This window comes from Haliotis cracherodii, unplaced genomic scaffold (assembly GCF_022045235.1).
Source record: "Haliotis cracherodii isolate W230 unplaced genomic scaffold, xgHalCrac1.p SCAF_5, whole genome shotgun sequence".
NCBI lineage: Eukaryota > Metazoa > Mollusca > Gastropoda > Lepetellida > Haliotidae > Haliotis > Haliotis cracherodii.
In genome coordinates this window covers 25,604,353-25,627,683 of record NW_027266308.1, presented here as the reverse complement: position 1 = coordinate 25,627,683, position 23,331 = coordinate 25,604,353, and the positions used below count along the sequence as shown (strand labels likewise).

The following is a 23,331-nucleotide window of genomic DNA, read 5'->3' as shown; positions in this document are numbered from 1 at the left end:
CCACCTGCTATTGAGTATAAGGCCTACAGTGACTGGCCAGCATTAAAGATGGGCGGAGCTTTCGGTAGCTGCTAGCCACGTGCTTGCTCCCTCCCACCCTCCCTCTCCCTCAGCACAGCACATCCAGCAATGACAAAGGTACTGCGTGGTTCAGGGTCTACACAAAGACCAGGACAGTCATCGTCGCCCACTCGCTCTCACACCAACAGTTGGGGCTTCTCAGGGCATGGGAAAATACCCACAATTGTTCAAAATATCCAGTTAGAGCCAAAAAAATATGACAAGGAAGCCAGATAGTCCTGCAGTTGCTGCAAGGGATACTGGGGTTGCTGTTGCCCTTGACAGCATGGGTAGAAGACCTGGTCCACGATGTTGGTCCACCCACAAAGAGGGGAAACAAAAGAGGAGACATGTATTCATTTGTCATGCAACCTGCTACCACAGAAGGACTCTGTAAACAACTCCATTACACAATATTCTAATCAAGCACCATTTCTCAAAGTTCCACACCCTAAAGATTTCAAATGAAACAGCTAGGGTAAAAATAAATTTCCTTTCTGAAAAACAACATCAGTAAACTGTTCTCATCCTCGTATCTACAGTGGAACCAGTCATGTATCAAGTCTTAAATTCCTGTCACGTCACCTTAAGATATTGAGTGAAGTAATGTATGTAACATAATGCTTTACTGCTTTTTTCATTGGCCAACTCTGTCCCTGCACAAGTGCTAATTAATACTGCCTAGAACCGTGTACATTTTCCTTTATCGCTGAACCAATGTCCTGTGAAGATAGCAGTGTGAGCCAGCACCCAATATCTCCCAATTTTTATGCGTCCTACACCATAGACCCTCCTGGGTTGATGGAGTCATGAACCTGCTAAGGAAACATGCTTGATGAATGTCTGTGTTAAAGCAAACTTTAAACCCTTTGACAATTTATGCCCCTTTTAAGTGATTAAACTTTAGCCTACCCATAAGCTACTTTCAATGATTACCCTATCTCCCCGGACAATAGAGTCTGCAGCATGTGCATTCACTGAGCATCCCCGCCAACTCACTGCAGACCCTGGTTCCGCAACACTGCCCACTGTCCTAGACTAGGTCACAAGACCTGGTACTATCTCATCAGTTGCCCAGCCGACCAACCCTACCTGGAGTATACGAGAGATATGTCCTGTCTGATGCTATACAATACGAACATGCAAGTTTCACCATGTCACACAAGCTCAGGTTCCACGTCAGTGGTCTTCAGTGTGTCTTACATCACTGCAGAAGCAACATGTCTAATCTTACACCAACATGTATCACTTGATGCAGACAATCAACCACTCTGTTCATAAATATTTCAGATGGGTATTTAGAATTAGGGTGAACCACGCTGACCAAGAACGACATGAAATGTGGAAGTTTTCTATAGGGCTTATGTATATATTACGAGATGTTATATAATATATACTACTCAAAAGAAGTTAAGGACGACCTGATACTTTCATATTACTATAGTTAATCTGTCATGACATCTCCGACTAACTATAGTTATGTGAAAGAATTGGGTGTCCTTCTGGAGAGTAGTATACTACTCAACTTTTGATAAGGAGTATTCAGGTAGGGTCTGAATGTAACTGATGGCTCAGATATGTTGTCATACGGATAGTATTCAAATTTGCCATGGAACTGGAACAGCTTCAATTCAATTTCATTAAATATAAATGCACAGTTCAAAAAGTTAATTGTCATCAAGTTCCGTCACAGTAAGAAATATCTCAGTATCCCTATCTAACGTTTAGCAGCATAAATCAATCGTGACACTTATTATCTGGCTGGTTTAAATGTCAAGAGAACGCAATGGGCCACTGTGAAGACATGTAAAAGTGTCTACATGTGTGTCTACTTTTAGCTAAATCCCTTGCTATAATACACATAACATGCATACTTATCTCCGATATCCAGTTCCCACACAGGCCATACAGCCTTCATTTGCACTGTCTATTAAACACAGACTTCAATGCACCAAGAACGTTCAACAAGGTAACCCGAAACTGATAAATTCAGGATTCCGTTACTCATTAAAATTCACAACAGCTGAATCCTGATTTCTAAGACATAGAGGACACCAGGAGCTCTACCATGGAAACAGAACACTGTTCGCCTGACAACCATCTTCATAACATAGCAACCAATAACTCAACTTCATGTGTCTAAGGCCTAATTACCCATATATTTATACTTCAAATATCCACGATTTTCAATAATTAGCAATAGAATCTATCATGGCAACCTTGACAGACTATTGGAACAAATTGGCCATTATCAATTAAATGTTTCGATACAGTACCTTTAAAACTGCCATTATTTGTCTTTAAGAAAGATTCATTTACCTTAAGTAGCAGTCTTACTAAATGAAAGACAAAGTCATAATGTACCATCTATAAACAATGGTAAGTGTTATGATATTAAACAACAAACTTGAAAGAAATGGAAACCAACAGATATAACAATCACCCTAAAGTAAATTCATTCATGACATTTTGATCACCCTCATACTGTTCAATTTAATAAAAGTGTCAAAAATGTAAATAGCTTGTCAATGGAAAATAAATATAGATCAGACCATGACATTATCATCAGTGTAATATTCTATACATAATATTTGTGTGTGTTCTACCAACAGCTTTCTGTAATGTAGCTTTAAGCTAATATGCATCAAAGGAAAAACGTCTACATGATTTGTGCACAAAGTTGAAAATATTTCATCAAAGAACGCGCATAACCCTTGCTCATAAACCATGACACATTGTAGGCCTCTAGACCACAAAAAATAATATCCTTTCAATGAGTGAGTTGGAACCTCCTTCATAGCTCAAACTACAAAGCGTTTCAATAGTGAACGCTATGAGGTATGGATTTAAAAAGTTCAAAACATGACATATTCAAGGTAGGCCAGCACAGACACAATGCAAGTGTCCGAGGTTGTAGCGTCTGAAAGCCGTGTCGCCAGCACATGACAACCGGCTGGTCTGACAAGTGGGGTGAGAACGTGAACTCTCACAACGCGGCTTACCTGCGCTCCACAGCTTACCTACATTGCATCTACCCCAATATTTACCTATGTGACGCACATGCTGTGCAGCTGTTGGTTGGTACTGCCCATCTTGATCTATATACCTTTCACGGGACACCATTAACCAGCTACTTCAACCATTTATTCTACCTCCCTTGCTGTGTACCCAGTCTGTCAATTTTTGAGGAAAGAAATTGAACCATACAAGAGTATTTACTTTGTCTCCTAAACCATTCAGCTAGCCCTAGCAAGGCTACCTACCATCGTGTGTACCAATGTTGGTGTACCGGTTTAAGCATCCATTAAGTGTATCAATGAAGCATCATTGCAGTTTACCAGTTTAAGCACATGTAAGCGTACAATGGAAGTGTATATTAGTGTATTAGTTTAAGCACCAACATAAGTTTACCCATATTTGTGTTCCAGTTTAAGCACCCAAGTAAGTCTACCCATACTTGTCTACCAGTTTAAGCACCCAAGTAAGTCTACCCATACTTGTCTACCAGTTTAAGCACCCAAGTAAGTGTACCCATACTTGTCTACCAGTTTAAGCACCCAAGTAAGTCTACCCATATTTGTCTACCAGTTTAAGCACCCAAGTAAGTGGTCACATATTTGTGTTCCAGTTTAAGCACCCAAGTAAGTCTACCCATACTTGTCTACCAGTTTAAGCACCCAAGTAAGTCTACCCATATTTGTCTACCAGTTTAAGCACCCAAGTAAGTCTACCCATACTTGTCTACCAGTTTAAGCATCCAAGTAAGTCTACCCATACTTGTCTACCAGTTTAAGCACCCAAGTAAGTGTACCCATATTTGCATTCCAGTTTAATCACCCACGTAAGTCTACCCATACTTGTCTACCAGTTTAGGAACTCATGAAAGTGTACATGTTTAATTATCCTGTTTCTGATTCCATGTTTACGTTCCATAAGATGTGTTCCAGTTTAACATTAACATGGAGTTGCATGCTGTTACTCGAGGTCAGCAACACCGAACCCAAGGACACATAACTGCTGATGCATGTGGACAGGTAGACATGAGACAGGCTTATCAATCTTGTACAGTCATGAAATCCAGTGGATTACTCTGACTTGAAATCCTATAATAGCCCTGGCATAGGGAAACTGTCAGTGATGGCACTGTGTCTAGTTGTTGGGCTGAATATATAAGTAGTTGTGCTTGAGCAGACTAGCAGTATATGATATCCGGGACACTGACAGGACAAATTAGGGCTACAAGGTCAAACAGTCGCACACTGACCTCCAGTGACCTCACAGTAATCTACCTGGCTGGTTGCGGGGCACAGCACACCTGCCTTGACCAAACCACTGTCTGTTTTTCGACTATCTACACACTTCCATCATTAGCCTCATTTCATGTCTGATGTAATCCGAGAACTTGAGCATGTAACCTCATAGACGCTTAAACATTTTGTTGGATCAGAATAAACAACGAAAATAACCTAAACAAACAAACTGGTCAGTTCTGTACTAACGAAAGTAATTAATTCATCAAACATGATGCAGCTTTTTGCCTGCATTTGGGGGGGCATTCAGTGTGTTGGTACTATTACACATAGTTGGGTAAGGAGATAATCTGGCTGTCTGGCTAGCTGGCCCCTACTCGTCCCATGCAAACACTGGAAGGACAGGACTGTCTCGCTGATACTTGCTGATACGCAGACTATAAATTTCAGTACCCGAGCTGAGGTCACCTGTTCTCAATGTAGTCTGCAGATAAGGTGAGTGGACAGGTAAATGGAGAGAGAATATGCATTACAGCCTTACTGCCCTGTATCGTGGACTACAGGTGAGGGTCTAAATGGGGTTACTGGGGGGTCTGTATGGGGGGAGTGGACAGGTATTTATGGATTATAGTCTTGCTCTGCTGTGTTTTGGACTTCTGCAAGGGTCCATATAAGCTGGACAAGCTGTGAGGACTGTACGGGTGAAACAAAAAGGAAGCCTCACCTTCTCAGATGACTATGAGAGTGAGTGAATGTTGTTTTACTCTTACATCACTTACAGCATTTCAGTCTGTACAAAAATCAAATCTTGGACAGAAAAAACAGTGATTGATACCTTGCCCATGATGAATGCTATGTAACACATTGTAACAAGTTCTGGTTGGTTCTTACCACAACCAGTGGGGGAAAAGGCAACCCTTTCACTCTGGAACCATAACATGGAATGTCAGCTAGGACATAATTATCACATACAAGCCATACAAACGAATAGTAAAGAAATTGAACCCATGGAAACGAGACTTCACTTTGAAAATTCAGGTGATAGTGCACATAAAATTTGTATTACGTGTAGGAAAGTCATGTTCCTAAAACAATAATATTTTTCTTCCTTTTTTTCCAATAAAATGGAAAAGGTACAACACCAAAGTCACCATTCCCGGGAAGTGTAAGCTCTTATTCTCCCACATTGAGACACCCACCAACACAGAAAGTACTGATCTGTGGCCAGCAGAAGAAACTGTGGTCCTAAACTGAAGTCTTGCAAGGGCAAATGTCAATCACACCAAGTGAAATAATTAGAAACATTAGATAAAACCACCATAACGTTTTCCTGGTGTGACAGTTAGAGAATTTTGTGGCTATGTAAAGCCTCTCCCTAACAATATGGGGTTAGAAGGAACATTAAAATGTTGAGGTGAACTGGAGGAAGATGGAGAGGGACGTTAACAAGCAATCCGATAATGGAGGCAGGCCGGATGACAAGGAGATGCAGATTCTGGAACAATCAGGGATTGTGCAGCTTACCACTGACACTGCATGCATAGTGGCCGGAAAACAGGTCTAGAAATGACAACATAGAACTCCATCGATTATTAGATTAATCACTAGGCTTTCGAGGAGGACAATCAATTTTTATAGAATATTTCTAAGATGATGTAATTTTCATAAACAAATTTGGAAAATAATCAATTTTGTCTTCCAAATAATAATTTTTAAGCAAAGAGTGAGTGAATGAGTTTTTACATCACTTGTATGTAGCAATATCTCTGCAATATCATGGTGGGGTTGCCAAGAAAAGACCTCGCACATTGTACCTTGTGTGGAATCAAATCCAGCTTTTCAACATGACTAGCAAACGTGTTGATCACAAGCTACCCAACCTTGCCTCTAAAACAAAGAATAAAGAACCAGAGGCTTCTAAATGGGGACCTACCTATTCATGACAGCTTTGGAGTCAATTAAATATATACAAAGACATTATTTAGTGTTTAGATATTGTAATCTATTGGTCCTACCGTCATGTGTATTACATACAAAACATCAACATTTAAGGGATCAATTGTATCCTGAAACAACCCAAGTTCATTATGTACAGCTGTGTATCCCCCCAAGTGATCACTAGTGCCCACATCACAGATCTCAAGTAGAAGCATGTGGCAGTGATGCTTTCCTAGAGACGTAACTTTGAAACGACATTCTTCTAGATCATAACCAAAGTTAGAGGATATCTTTAGGTCATTCTGGGTGACAATCAGTCAATATCCAATATAATGGACCAAATCGACACCCTGATAAGGGACATTCTTGCTGTTTATGGGACACTGAGCAGTCATGAGGTCACATCTGATACCTATATACTGTTCATGGCGTAAAGTGGTTCGTACTAAATCGAGTGACCGCTCCTTATTGCATTGTCCAATATGGCACAACATCTGAAAGCCAGGTCACACCCGATTACCTGGGGTCAAGCACCTCGTGACAAGCCCCATTCAACTGATGGTCAAATACATTAGCCAAGATAATCAGGTCTTATGGCTGACTCCAGGGGTTAGCTCAAGTGGAAGGTGACTCCCTGGTTCTATTGTTCATCTCGGACAATCGCCCAATAGTGGACAACAGCCCCTGGCTACTTGCAAATGAGACTGGATTAAATTGTATTGTTGACAGGTCCAACAAACAAGATGGTGTTGGGGTCATCTCGGGTAGTGTAATCCTTTGCCTTCAGATACCACGATACCAAGACCTTTATTTATTCATTAAAACACATCCCATAGGATTTGAAAGACGACATGTGGTTTATGGAATATTGGCCTTGGGTCCAAAATCCTGACATTTCATCGAAGGTCTGGCACAGAAATACATCTCATTTGTTGTAAGACAAATTGCAAAGGGAGCAATTTCTTGAGGCAATCAGAACAATTTAATCAATTACATAAACCCCAGCATCAATGCTTAGTTTCTAATTTTGAGAGACAAATAAAGAATTCAAAACCTTTCCTGTTGACAGATCAATAAAAATTTAGAATATTAACAGACAGTGCATTGAGTATGTTCACAGCATTCTACAGTGAAACTTAAGTTCACAGTCTACATGAAAGCAAATAAGACCATCCACTGTAGATGTTAAACATTATTTATCTGATGTGTCTTCCAAACTAGTAGAAGGATTAGATATATTTACATCTTACCTTCTTTTCCCAAATTACATAGAATGATATCTGATGTCACCAAATAAATCCTTAAAAAATCACACGCGGAAACAAGGATGCGAACACATTTTTCTTCTTTTTCACAACACAGTTTTTTCAGAACATCCTGCATGTCCAGCACTGCAAATAGTTTTTCTTTTTTCTTAAACCAGAAAACCCCCCAACTTTTTACCATTATTTAGTTTTTCAACAAGATCCCAAGCCCCCCCCAGAATATAAAATGGTCAGTCCCTTAATTTCTTTTGGGCAAATGGAAAGAGCTTTAGCATCAAGCAGAACATGTGCATTCATCATTTCATGAGATTTCGTTGTATTCTTGCAAAATTTAAGAGTAACTGTTTGTTGTCAGTCTCCACAATTTTCAGTTCAATCACTGTGGGTAAGAGTGAAAAATTAGCTTTAAAAACTGTTTACACTTAAGAAAGAAATCTGAGCCTTTAGTTCTTGTGAAACATGTGAATGCACTTGTCACTGAACTACTTAACTATACCTAGTTTTGTACCAATGATCATCCATACAAAATGACTGCACAAACTTAAAAAAATTCTGTGCAAGGTAGTCAGATATATTTTCACATGACCTACATATGTTACAGTTTCACATCTACATGAAACTTTCAAAAAGAAAACATCAATCTCACACAAACCCTTTTAAAGAATTTAGAATATTTCAACCCAGAATAATATTCTTACTATTTGTTCACTTGTGAAAATTCACCTGCATTGGCTATGATCCTAAAAGCTAACAAGACAGGTTAATGTCCAAACTCAGCTAACATAAATGACATTAAGTGTACCAGCCCAGCTTAAGATAGACCATCTTCAGAATACCATGCTTCTCATTGCCAACCACCACACTCACATGTTAGGTCAGAAACTATATGATGAAGCACTCACATTATTTTGTAGGCTCAATCTAGGATAATAATACAGCATTTTAACTAGGGCTGGCTATCAATGTATACTATAGAGATTGATAATCGCTAAATAAATATCGATCAATTATTGATAAATATTGGAGAAGTAACATTCAGCAAATATGCAAGAAAGTCCCGAAAGAAATCAACATATTTCACACCACTGATGAGCAGTGACACATTTATGCATGGATTACTTTGTGAACATTTGATATATAACAAAAACAGTTGCTTTCCTTCTTTGACAATTGACATTATTGACAATAACAAGTATGTTTCAGAAAATCTAAACTTTATTTCATCGCAATTATTTATGTAAGTTTTTATCAATGACAATAATTTCATATCGATAATCATTAATATTTCTTCCCATTGACAAAAATCAAACTTTATAGCCAACCCTAATCTTAGCTGTCAACCATATGCAAATTGTAAAGATCATTTTGATGCAAGCCATTGAACAGACAACCTTTTAGTGGCTTTTAATTGATGACAGTTACGACGAATGACTTCAGGCCAATCAAGAGAGTGCAGCAGACGAGGTGCTGTGTGATCAGGATTTTTGGCTGTCATAAATATTTCAACTCATGAACTTTTGTCATTTTTTCGCTTTCTCCATGTGCTATGATACATTAATGCATGACTGTAGAGAGTGAATTTTATTTCCTGTATGACTAAGATGAGCTACCTGTCAGTATATCCATTCAGAAGTTGTCAAAATCTTACACGACTTTCAACCGAACTTGATGAAGCGAAAAGTAAGTAACATGAATTTGTCAAACTTTCATCATACATCTGCCTTGAAATGGTTACAGTAAAATGTTTTCCCATTATAATTTTACCAACAGAATATCCATTTTGTTATTGATATTTGAACACAAAAGAGAAATTTCAACATCCATGTTTTTTTTTTATGAAATGGTAAAGGTCAACAAGTACAAGGGAAATGATTCCATAAACTTTGTAACACTTTCATAATAAAATTTCAGTTGATTAAGTTGATGTTTAGAAACATGAAAATAATGTTTTACTCATAATGGAAACTTATGGTAAGACAAAACAATTTGATAAAATTTGTTTTTAATCATAACTTTGCACTATGACTCGCCCGTGACTATATCAACTTCATGTCGTTGCTATATGGCTGAAATAATGCCGATACAAAGTAAAATTTTAACTCACTCACTCAATCAACATAAAATTTGAATCAGGTGGATCTCAACATTTCATTTATCAGAGCATTAACTGAATTGTTAGTTAAACACCACATGGGTGAATATTTATGTGATTGATAAAGGTTCTCGAGTTGGTCCAATATGAACTGTATATTTGCCCCAGGATGTACATCTCATGATGTGAGAGGCCAAAGTGAGTGAGTGAGTGAGTTGGATTTAACGCTGCTTTTAACAGTATTCCAGTTATATCGCGGCGTGTCAGCTTAATGTGGGAGGAAAGCCCGAAGTGATGCAGGTCTCCGACGTTTACCACTTGGGTGAAACCCACGAGCACAGGCGTTTTGTGAACGAATAATTTCCATAAAACCGAGACAATTAAGAAAACAGTGATTAGCAGTAATACACAATATTAATGTCATGTGGAGGGTTACACCAATTTCACCAGTTACTGATGGTATGGAGAGCTACCATTAAGATACCATAACCAAATCTGCCAGAACAATGTTGATACTGTCATATTTCATGAATATGGATACAGCAACTACCAAATATCAGAACTCCATACTTTGAATACATGACTTATCAATCACAATTCTTGGCAAAAAATAATTAGATCAACTTGATATTGAATAATTTATGAATGCATAAAAATACAGTCATCAGATTTCATTTACATATTTCAGAAATAATATAATAATATTGAAATTATAGGTGAATGATACTAAATTTTAAGAAAACATTAAAATTTTCAACATCATTCAAGGTTGAGCTATTTATAATCCTAAATAATTCCATCTTTTTCAGTTTGAAAACAGTAGTAACTAGTGTCTTGAGTGTAAAAAGTACAGCTAACCAGCTTCAGTGGCAGAGAGTGTAGTGATGTCATTTGATTGTGACAGCATGGTAACCAATGACGTCACAATGGTCTGCAAAGCAATGTGCAATATTTGATTGCAGCCATATCTCCAATGGGAACCAGCTTTAGATGACAAAAATTATATTCTTCATGGTTATTTGCCTAACAGAAACATAAGCATAATGTCAGTAAAAGCATGTCTTCTTTCATGAGTCATCTTCATCAGAAATAGAACACCAATTCACGAATCACATGGGCCTAAATATGCACCTTGCACATATGAAGAAATGTAGCGATAACTGGCTTGGTCTAATTATTCAACACCATAAGAGTCCATGAATTAATTCATAACAAAAAAATACATATAAATATAAGGAAATATTGTTTCAGTGGTGTTAGAATGAACTCGAAATACTGCATACTTTGGAAGGTTATTAATTAACTTGAGGTCTCCAGTGATTACATTGTTTAATTCACCTCAGTTTACAAAACATGTATTTGTAGATCTCTCGTTGTTTCTTGCACAGCTGCATAAAACACAAACGTCAGTTCTTGTGTTTAACTCATCATGAGATCCTGATCGTACTATACAACAAGCAAAAACGATTGATGTAGTTCCACAAAAAGAACTGCTGTCCAAAATGACACTGAAAGTACTGATACTAAAAAGCTGGAACATGTCTGTATGAAACCGACCACGGTGACAATCCTATCATGCGCCAATATTCATCCCCTTAGCTTTAATATATCCATCTACCTCAGCACACTAACACATAGTAGTTTACCTACATACATCTACAATATTTAGTGGGAGCTTGACTTCAGGATGGATTTATGACTGGTTTCATCTTCTGGCAGCCTGAAATAGCATCAACATCAGTAGCGGAGGAGGCACGAACAGCAGTTGGTGTGTGGGTCCCTCCCCTCGTTCTCTGAGGTGAGTCTCTGCCACGCTCGGCTATACTCTGGTGTTAACAGCTTGACACTCACCAGTTTTTATATCACACGTGGTAGTTATTATGCAGACTTAGCCAAAACCTTGTGGCTGCTAACATTCCATCTTCAAGACCATGCCGCTCATACAGTGTTACAGGGCGAAGCTGTAACAACATTCCACACTTTGCTACCCCTAGGATATACCAGACTACTGGCCATAGATGTTCATCATCACACACTGAAGCAGAAAATATATTCTGCATATCCTACAACGAGGAACATCACAGGTCCAAGCTATCTAATTAGTTTTCCAGAAAAGGTAACAATGCCTGTTTGGAGAAGCTTGATGCTTAGCTCCATGGTTACTTACTAAAGGGGACAGTGAGCGAGTCTTGTGCCATACTCTGCAATATTCAAACCATACCATGGCATCCTGACTAGGATTAACCTGGATCAGGCAAACCAGCAGCCACCTCAATAACAGCCCAAACCATTCAAGGAATGAGGGGACATGGGTGGCCCAGTAGTCTAAAGCCTCCAGTTCTCTGTGCAGAGATGTGTCCCTTGGGCACGCCAGGAGCCTATGATAGTGGGTTCAAATCTATGTTCCCCCTGATTATGTTTCTAGGTTTGTCAGCACCATACTATGCCCGTGGGTTTCACTGAAACACCAGAGACCTGAATCACTTCAGGCTTTCCTCTCACAGTAAGCTGACAGGTGGGATATAACCGGATGGCTGTTTAAGGCAGCGTAAAACCACTCCTTCATGATTCTAGTCACTGGTTTGTCTGGTCCAAACTCAAATATTTACATGACAGCATGATGTAGCTGGAATATTGCTGACTGAGGATTTGAACAACATTCACTGTCTCACAATATCATCCAGATCATACCTGTGCCTGACTGGTTGCTATCAACTGCTATCCATCCATCATCAAGGACCAGTTTAATATATGGTGAACCAGCTCAATACCCCTATGCTAATCTGTAATGATTCAGCTGTTAAGTTGTCAAAGGACTAAAGGATACAGGTCTTTTGTCACTCAGTAATTTCATATCAATCTCTATGGTGACAACAGAAATATGCAAGGGTTAAAAATGTGAAAGATTAAGAGTAACACTGCTGAAGCAATTACCATCACACAAAATGGCTGTTTCCAAGCCAGCCAACTGATTGCTAATACATAGCCTAGTGTTATTACTACTGAGTACTATTACCATTATAAATTATGTACTGCTGTCATTTGTTTAGATCATTACTGGGCAATTTACTAAGTAAATAACTGAATCAAATGATGTAGAAAAACCAACTTAGTTCACTTTTAGTTTTATTATCTCATGCATAGGTTATCAAAGCCAATTTTGCAACGGTGTGTCATCTAGAACCCAATATGTGCTTTACCCTTTCAACCACTGCAACCAATGTGCAAGCAATGATGGAAGTCATGCAGGCCAAAGTCTGTACTGCAAAAGTGAGTGAGTGAGAGTATTGCTTTACCCCACTGTCAGCAATATTCCAGTAATATCACGGCGGGGGACACCAGAAATGGGCTTCACACATTGTACCCATGTTGGGAATCAAACCCGGGTCTTCGCCGTGACGAGCGGACGCTTTAACCACTAGGCTACCCAACCGCCCCGTACTGCTTTAGACAAATCCAGACAAACCAGAGATCTTTGGTTACAATGGCCAACAACGGATCAGCTCTACTAACATTTACAGACCTGACAAAGTTACAATCATACCCGACATCTCTTTGTCACGAACATATTTCATTACAATGGTAGTAAGAATAAGCACTTCAGCAACCCATGCCTGTCAAAAAAGGCGACTATGCTTGTCGTAAAAGGCGACTATGCTTGTCGTAAGAGGCGACTATGCTTGTCGTAAGAGGCGACTAACGGGATCGGGTGGTCAGGATCGCTGACTTGGTTGATGCACGTTATCGTATACCAATTGCGTGAATCGATGCTCATGATGTCAATCACTGGACTGTCTGGTCCAGACTCGATTATTTACCGACTGCCGTCATATAGCTGAAATATTGCTGAGTGAGGCGTTAAACAAAAAACAAACAAGAACGAGCAATGCCTCACCTGATAATGTTGTGTTGGATTCCGCATCCACAACCTGTTTGGGCATCAGAGGTACTCTCTCTTTCGCCTCGTCCTGTATATCGTCTTCATCTGTAACCATGTGCTGTAGGGGCGGCGGCGGTTTGTCATCAAAGTTGAGGTCTTTCTGTGAGTCCAATGAGGGGCGGGGCGATGGGCGACTCTCAATCGACTCTTTGCGAGTGATTGGAGCGGAAATGCTGGGCCGTTTAGAGCCAATGCATGCCAAGGCTGCAGTTTCGGAGTCTGCATCGTCTTCGTCAAAGTCGACACCATCAAGCAAGTCGATGTTCTCCTTGTTGCAGCGCCGGACCTTGTGGCGGATGAAGCGCAGGATATCCCGGAGAGGGAAGTTGGCCTGGCAGTCTCCGCACACCAGCAGGTCATTCTCCTGTTCCACTGCAACACAGAAACAAACACATCCTCAGTATAAACTCAGAAACATACACATCAGCAACACAGCAATACTGAAAACAAGATAACATAATATACGGAAGTCAAACTGAAATCCCCCAATAACATAAAAAACTTAATAACAAGTAAGCAACAATTCAATATCCGGAAAAATATTCATGGAGTATGCATTTCTTTACACTTGTACAAGGTTCCTGAAAACATGGCTTATTACAACCATATCAAACTTTCCACTATTTTAAAACGCGGGCACAAAAATATGCTCAGTTCCTTTAGTTGACACTCCTTTCTAACCTCAACATCCTACAACCCTGAACATGGAGCATTTTACATCCTACACCCGGTGTTTGAAATAAATATAATTGTCAGGCTGCCATCAGGACCCACATAGTTTAGAAGCTGAAGGCCCTGATGCAACTCAAAAGTCCCTCATTTAAAACAACCTGCAGCTTGTTATGACAAAAATAAAGACACATAATAAATTTACTGCAGGATTTTAGGACCCAACATGAGATCTAACTGCCACAGGCCTATGGTCAGGCGTTATTTTGAACATGGCCTACACCTCCTCTACAAAGAATATTTATTAGACATCCTTCCCAGTATACTGTTGTAAGACGTGGTCTGAAAATAGTCAGCATTTTACCCACAATTAGAGAACATCAGTACAAATAGAACAAAATTCCTTGAAATGGTTTACAGAATATTCAGGATGAGACCCACAATTAGAGAACATCAGTACAAATAGAATATAATTCCTTGAAATGGTTTACAATGTATTCAGGATGAGGCCAAAATAAAAGTATAACTAAGTGTTCTAAAGTGATAAAAAACCTGTTCATATATGACACAGCATTTTATCTATTTACCTTGGGCTATTCGTGAAATGTGAGCCAATGTACCTATCATAGTGTGACACAGGTGACCATATCTCCTGTTCCAGTATCTGCCATCTCCAACACTAGGTATCCAGAACAGTGTCCATGTCAGGTCAAGCCACACTGTTGTCACTCGTTAAATATGGCCTCAAACAATTAACCCTATGATCATCATCTCTTCCACACACAAATCACTGCTAACAAGTCTCAGTGAAGATCTTCTATCAACCACCAGTCTCTGCTGACCTCACATTAAATAGATATCCTCTGGGATAGGGAAGATTGATCACAATTGGTCAGTTTCAATCCACATCTCATATTCATAAACCAATGTCCACTGTGGTCGGAGCTACTCTAACCATCTGCCTAAGAGAACTAACGTCCATTCGGGCTTCACAGTGTGGACAACACAATCATATTCAGTTTGGCTGACCTTAATTCTCCCCAACTGACCCTGAATGGTCAGGCCGGCCTGAGCGCAAGGGAGCGGGGCAGAGATGACTGACCGACATATCTGGTATCGGTTAGCCTCTATCTGGTTATCAGCCCAATCTTCTCCACCCTTGGACATAGGCTGATTAACATTTGACAGGGCCCAACCACTTTATTGGTTTTTAAAGCCTTTGCTTTAGCGCTGACCAATAGAATAGCCAGCTGGTGGCCAAATCGAACTGACCGATATACATTAAAAGGCCAGCATTTGCATGGGTCAGTGGCGAGGGAGGTAATGCTGTAGGGACCGCTGCAGGTAGTGTATTCAGCTTATTGGATTAACTGTCATAAAAAAACCCTGACATACTAAGTGACCAATGGTTTACTGGGGATATATAGGGTTTGCTCATGCTCAGGTCATAACCAAATGTTGATGTGTTTCAAATGACAGCTGGACATCGAGCAGTTGTGTTGAAAGCTATAAATACTTCATATGGATAATAGGATTATTATTCCCTGACCCTCATACAATCGGAATATCAGATCAGATTTAGCATATAAAACACTGAATGGGACCATAGAAAAACAGCAGATTTCCTAGGAAAAGCTTCAGCCATGATTTGAGAATATCATGAAGCTTGAAATTAACCTCTAACAGTGAATTAACCTCTAAACATAGATTAAGCTTCAAGACTGAATTAACCTCTAACACTGCATTTAGTTCCAACACTGAATTAAAGAATTTCCATTCGTTTGAAAATATGAGAGTTACGTAAATTCATTCTCTCATAATTTTCTGCATTCCAACATTTATAGATTTTTCAAAAATGTTTAACAAACAACACAAAAGTTCATCAAAATCAACGCAGGTTTTCAAAATATTGAGGCATTAGCCAAGCCAGCGGATCAGATGCAGTTGTCGAGTCAGCAACAAAGGTCACTACTGACACTGAACAACAAACAGCATCAAGTTCTTTTACCTTTCAGAACACCTGGATGTACCCGATGTGAAACGATGGCCATTGCATTGTGGATCTAATTAGCTAATCAACTGTATGTTGAATAACAAGTAGTGCTGGTTTAAACTGAATGGCAAGCTCTTACAATGATGTAAATTATTGATGGCTTCTGTGTGTTGTCTCCATGTATCTCCCGTAACATCCTGTTTGCTTTCTTAACTGCCCAATGACAACCAATATCCATGATGATTCCACTCCCCCTATATAGTTGATGCACTTACAGATCACCTTGTATCACACGGCTTACAATATTGTTCAGGACGTGTGATTGAATGCTAAGCTGCCAACTTTCCCAAATTACAATTAGTATTTTGTTACAATCCTCAGGTGGGGGACACCAAAGCCTGACGATGCAGCCGTGTGATTCTGTAACTCAGCTGATATTTTATGGCGTAGTTTCTATTTCGACTACAGCAACTTCGGACAATAAGGATGGAGTGACTCTAGTGGACAGATGCAACACTATACACAGTATTCTAAGCACTCACAAGCAAGATGTGTCCATGTTCATGTTCATGAGTGTGTCAGCTAAATAATGACCTCTCCTTACTGCCTATGAACATTTAGTCCTTGGGATTTCTGTGTACCCCAATATCAAACCAACTAATACACAGTTCTTAATCAGTTGATTATCAACCTTTCCGTAGACATCATTACACTTCGTCAAGAAGTACCCAACAGCAGGCCATGGCTCTCTATACTAAAGGTGAGGTGTTGAGGTCATGACATGTATCATAGCTCATCATAGTATATTTCAATGAAGACTTCGAGTAGTGTTAAAGCCTTGAGTTTCTCAAATAGTACCATATATGAACTCATCTTGAAGACTTGACAAGAAGAAACTTGAACCAGTAAACTACCCATCTGCCTTTTAACAACAAACATAAAAACATTACAATCGGACATAAATTGTAAAGATGTTTAAGGAAAAGAGATCACTTTGATCCTTCTGTGTCAGCACATATTCATCTATTGAGATTCAGGACTTGACAAAAGGTCAGTTCTAACCACATTCCATCCCCGATAGAAACATATCAATTAATAAGGTAGTAATGACTGCAATATATGGATCATGCTAAACCTATCTCACATACACCGTGGCAGCTTGGCAACTCGATTACCAACACTGAGGTAGATAATCTCCCACACCTGCTGAAGAATACGACCACATACTCCCCATAGCAATCTTCATTGGGCCGTTTGGAAGCCAGCCAATGGTCAGCATAATTCTGACCTATTTAATATATAGGACTTACAGCGATGACCTAGTATACATAAAATGATGATATCCAAGTCTGGATCTCACTGCTCTGATTACTGTCCCCGTATGTGGAAGGGTGGGATCGATGACTAGTCATTGGGCCAGCATGCCTTCATTGTATTTACTAATCTAACTATTGATTGCCGTATTTCCCAATCAGTGAAACTAGTAATTACAGTGTCATTTTCTGCATGAGATATGACAGAGCTGGTATTAAAGGAGAAATAGCAAACATTAGGTGTTTTTTCCTACCAGATAATCAACACATTTCAGGGAAGTACATGTTATATTGATACATGTGTCACAGTCATTCACAGCAAATGTGACAGTATGTGACAAATGTCCATAGATTTCCTGCGAACAGAACAGGATATATTTATTTCAAATGTGTGGTTTTATAGTTGCATTTTTCTTAGTCTAACTGACCACATCTTCACTGCAAATGAAACATGTTTGCATTCACACTAATTTGAACATACGAAGGCTTTGAAAAACTGTAACATTACACCACTAGTGTTCCTATAATATTAACTTAAGATATTTTAAAGAAAGATTTAAATTACTAAATTAAATAATTTTGAAACAGAAAAATCCTAGGTTCTGAGTATCATATAAATGTTTTTGACTTAAGGTTTATGTGAAACAAAAAAAGAAACATTGCATGGTTTAATTTTATTTTTTACCAGGAGCCCAAAGCTCTTAGCTCTTATTACCATTATCTCTTAGTAAAATGCCTGTGTCAAGAAAGTTTACCTCTCACTGAAAACCAGTTTATTTTGAATCGGTAAACGGCCTAACCCTCTTTAAGAAAACCCCACTATCCTTAACAAATGGCCATAACTGTTAATCAATCCTGTCAATGTTGATAAGCAGTTAGCCTGATCCTGGTTTTACTGGCCAGGCTCATCTACAGCCAGATAGACAGAAGCACATTGCCTTCTGCGTAGGTAGATGTTAAGACCTGTTGCCTACTGTGCCATGTGTTAGAGGTCTGTTTTCACTCTCTCTCATCTGACCACTCACTGGTCACTCACCTGTCAATCATTACAGACAGTTAGATGTTATTGCCAAACACACGAGGAGTTTCCTCCAGCAGTTGACCTATTTCTGTTTGAGAGGAAACACATGAGGCTATGATCCAGAATATGGAGGAATATGATGAAGACTATTCCAGTTCCACAGCATTGTAACAAAAAGCAAATCTTGTGGAAAGTTAGAAATTCATAAGTAGGAGAGAAAGGGAACATGAATTTGTAGTCACTGAAATAACTGACTGTCTAAAGTTCAAGAAAAAGTCATTTTGAAAGACATGAAAAAAGGCTTTCATAAAAATGTCCATTAATAACAAATTTCATAACTGATTGGACATTCAAATAAGAACGGCTGTGTTTGCAATTCGTTTATTGGCAAACATTAAGGGCTACAAATTTTCCATGGCATGGGCAGAAGCAATTAATAATTCTCTTCTTTCATTTCCGACCTTTTTGTTATAGCCAAAAAGTATGGATTGTTCTGCCAACAGGTGGCTAGCATGGTCAGCGGGTGACCAGTACAAACAGTCAATTAGAGATCTGGGTACGAAGGCAGCTCATTCCACCGGTCATTTGTCTTAAGTTTCTGTTGGCCAGCAAACACAGCCCATTCACTATTTAATTGTTCATACTATCCCCTGGTCGATAGCAAACTGTCAGAACGTTTCCCAGCCTCGTTCCCACCACTGTCCCCAACAAGTGGTCAAGCCGTGGCCACAGAAGTCGGCTGTGTCCGGTCACTGCAGCTATTGTGATGGCTATTGTTACTGCTATTGTATTGTCACTTCCGTGCTGACACTGCATCACCTGGACCGACCTCTGACCTCAGCAGTGTTCAACCCGAGGCAACCAATGGACTGAGGAACATTAATCGCCGCAGCAAAAAATCCTGTGACCCTTACTAATTTTTATTTTTCTTAAACCACCTGGCAAGCTGGTTCAATAGAGGGCTGGTCTTAAAAAATGGACACCTGTCATCGATGGCTACAAACTGACTAGGGTCGTGGTCAGTCCGTGGTCAGTCTGACAAACAATGCGAGTTGAGATTTAATAAGTCCCTTCTTTATTAAGCAGAGAACAGTATCAGCCTTGTGTGGGAGGGACAGCCATGCCACACAGGATAATATACTGAAATAAATTCTTTGTTTGTGGAAAGCTACCCTGTAAACGTGGGAAGTGACACTGAAAAAATGCAGCCGTTGGGCAAAGGAGTTCACAAAATCATTTGCCAAAATGATTTTACGTAGCGAACTTTTTCTTTAAACGTTTATACCAAATGACATAATTACAGTAATTTCTGCAAATTTTTCACAAAAGATTCAATAAAAAATACATACAAAAATACCTTGTTAAACGACCATAATTTTCAATAGCCATGCAATCAGAACAAATAACATTTAAATCTTTAGGCCTAATGAAGCCATATTCATACATAAATAACAATCTTTTGATCTATGTCCTTTGCAGCGGAATCAATGAATCACTGAATTATTTAAATCTATACAATTGGGAAAGTAATTTTTTTAGGAACTCTCCCATTTTTATGCAGCTCCCAATAAACCAAGCTTCAGAAACAATAATACCTGGGAAGTATCATAAATACATAATCAACTTATTCATCCCCAAGATTCCATTATTTGAGATTGGCAGTGTAGAAGTTCTAATAATATTTGTCATTATCTTAAATGCCTTTTCTTCTAAAAAGTAGTTTCTGAGCAATAATAAATGGATGCAAATTACTTCCACTTTCCAGTACCCAATTCAAGGAAAATTGTCCTGAGTGAAGCACATACGTAAGTCAGTCACCCATGCATAATTAATATATGCTTAAGCATGTCACTTTGTTTGGGAAATATGTTGAAATACTAAGACATTCACCATCATGAGATCCTTTACATTTATATGAATAAAACAGTAAAGTGCCTAGCAGTAAAGTGGAGCAGACGTCTTGTACAGAAATTACATTGATATAGATCGCAGACCTAACTCGACAAATGGTCTAAATGAAATGTTGTCAAGGCTACATGAATTACAGGATTACAGGATGAAATCTGTCAAAAGAAGTTCGATTCTACATGAGTTTCTTAAAATAATTCCATTGAGTTTCAACATGATATTTGTCATTTATGTCATATTGAGTTCATAAAATTGTTATGGTCACTTCAGAAAATGGTTTGGATGAACACTGAAAAAAACTTGCAAAGTATAAATCAATGAGTTTCATTCATACATGTCACGACACAATTCTGATTTAAAATTTAATATATCCTAAATACCAGCAGAAGTTCTCTACATAAAATATCAGGAACAGAAAAATAACATTTGTTCCTTCCTAAATACCCATGACATTTAATATTGGTGGTCTCAAATTTATTTTAAATTTATCCGGCTGATGGGACTTAATAAAGACAAGAGGAGCTTTCATTTATATATCATGTGTGTGATGAGAGAGAATTGTCCTCGAAGATGCCATATGTGTGATAATCCACACCCATCACACCCCTATTCACACTCCCTTGGAACAAGTCTTCGAAGGTACAGCATTTTCTTTTAAACATGGAAAGGTTGCTTTTTCTATTCATTCCACAATCATTAACATTGTTAAAAAACATCACAGAAAATACTTCACAGACAAATATTCAAAGAAACCTTCTACCATTTCAAACAACTGTTCTCCCTATCTATGATCCATAAAACAATTTAAATTGTGGTGTGAATTCCGAGACGGGGTTTTCAACATCCTAAATCCAGTGACCCAGGGAACAAAGAAGTCATGTAGATAAAGTGTGTACTTGAGGCTAGGAACTTTGAGCTTATTGCTGTCTGGAAGTTCCGCTTGAGGGAACCACAAGAAACTGAAGCCAGTTGGACAACCCGTCTATGGGTATTAAATATAGACATGGCTAACCTCTATACCACTATTGAGTCAAACATTAATGTCCCTTTTGTGTCATGACATGAGTCCTTGTGGTCTGACGTCAGGATTGCCAGTAGGTCGGGTTTTACAAGGATAATAGCTACGAAATCCGCGAGCCCTCTTCCTCGATCTAAAGCTAGAAATACACTGCCCAATGACATGGATCTCTTTCAAAACATAATATCCAGATTTTTAGCAACTTTAAACCGATATCACAATAAATTCAAATTAGTGTTTCAAAAAGGAAACCTCAAACTTAATTTAAATGAATAGTAAATTATAGTATCCATGTCAAGGGAAAGTCATACAGTATTTTCATCTTACAGTCTTGTACCAAACACTAAAGTATCTTCCCACCACATTCATACTCATTGATAAATACATCTCTTCAAGGACATCTAAAATTTAAAAGTTTCTTCCTCCAATTTGATATCAAAATCTGTATTTCATTTCAACGACATTTTGCTGCAGTTCCATGATTACACCTGTAAAGGAATAAAATTTAACTAAAATTCCTGTAATGTCAGTGTAATAACACATGGGGATACGGCATATATTCCCAGTTGTCGGCTGTCGTGTCAACCATACCTGTAGGTCAGGTAACAAATCCATCCTTCTTCAAGCCTGACTATTCTGTCATGTTTACACAAATAGTCACAGTAAAATATGGCTCATATAATCCTCACAACTATTCCTAAACATAGGATGGTAAATATAATGTGCTGACATTAGACTACCTTCCTAAAGAATACCTTTATAATAACTTCAATATATTCGAACATAATGAACCTAAAACTAAACTTTAAAAATTCCAAAGCAATTCCAATCCAGAGCACCGAAAAGTATTATGTCCAACACATTATCCAACTTAAAAGAAACACTGTATTTTCAAAAGTAGTTTCATCAATCAAAATTACCAACAAGTTCAATTTCATAATTGAAATGACATTCTCAATCATAATATTCCATTTCTAATTTTTTTAAAAACAAATGCAATATCTACAAAAAATATTTCAAAGTTGTACTGATTCTCTGGTAATACCTTTTTAGATCTTTCAATGGAAAATGGACACAAATAGTATTCCCATGTATTCTTATATCAGTATTTTTAAGGACGCATGTAGACATATGCTAAGGCAACTCACTGTTTTTCAGCCAGTCCAACACCTTGTTTCTGATAAGCACACCACACATGTTTCCATAGCAAAGTCAATCTCAAAACTGACCACGTTTTTTTTTCTGCAGGCTTCATGTACTTTTCCCATAAAAGATATAGTGAAAAGCCCATAACGAGGGTTTTGGTCACATGACAAATACAGCTGACCAGTAGAGGTCACTTTCTTTCACGGCTGGGTGGACATGCTCGGGACACAGGTGGTCAGGGGAATAACAGGTGAAGGGGGAATTTATTACCCCTGTAATTTGGACCGCTCTGACTTTCAATCATACTTCAACTAAAGTGCTGGGCTTATGTTTTGTTCATGCAAACAAAATGTCATGAGAAAGAGATTACTTACTAACAATCTTTTAAAAAATCTCTAGATATTAAGTTACAGAATTTAACTCGAAAACAAAAAAACCCATAAAACCAAATAAACTAAAAAATTGATAGTAACAAAAGAATGTTGCTTTTATTCAGGTAAATTATGTCACTGATTCTTTGACAATTCATAAAACTAAAACCACTTTTTTTCAGTAAGACTAAACCTCCTAAACAATCCTGCCTGGGATTTATTTTCACAGGTAACAGTTTTCCTAGGCACTTTGCCTTTAGCCCCTGTGACCTCTGTAAGGTCACCCAATTGTTGTCAACTCACTGACCACAGTTGACCACTCCAAAGGTAATGGTCAAGGAAAAACT

General features: G+C 38.5%; 1 protein-coding gene across 1 annotated transcript in view; it reads right to left on the bottom strand.

Annotated features, from left to right (window-relative positions):
• Positions 1-23,331, bottom strand: part of LOC139444160 (B-cell lymphoma/leukemia 11A-like) — a 68,156-nt gene that overhangs the window by 16,245 nt on the left and 28,580 nt on the right. Inside the window, exon 2 of the mRNA XM_071225058.1 lies at positions 13,501-13,917. Coding sequence (XP_071081159.1) covers positions 13,501-13,917 — 417 coding nt within the window. The remainder of the gene's footprint in view (positions 1-13,500; positions 13,918-23,331) is intronic.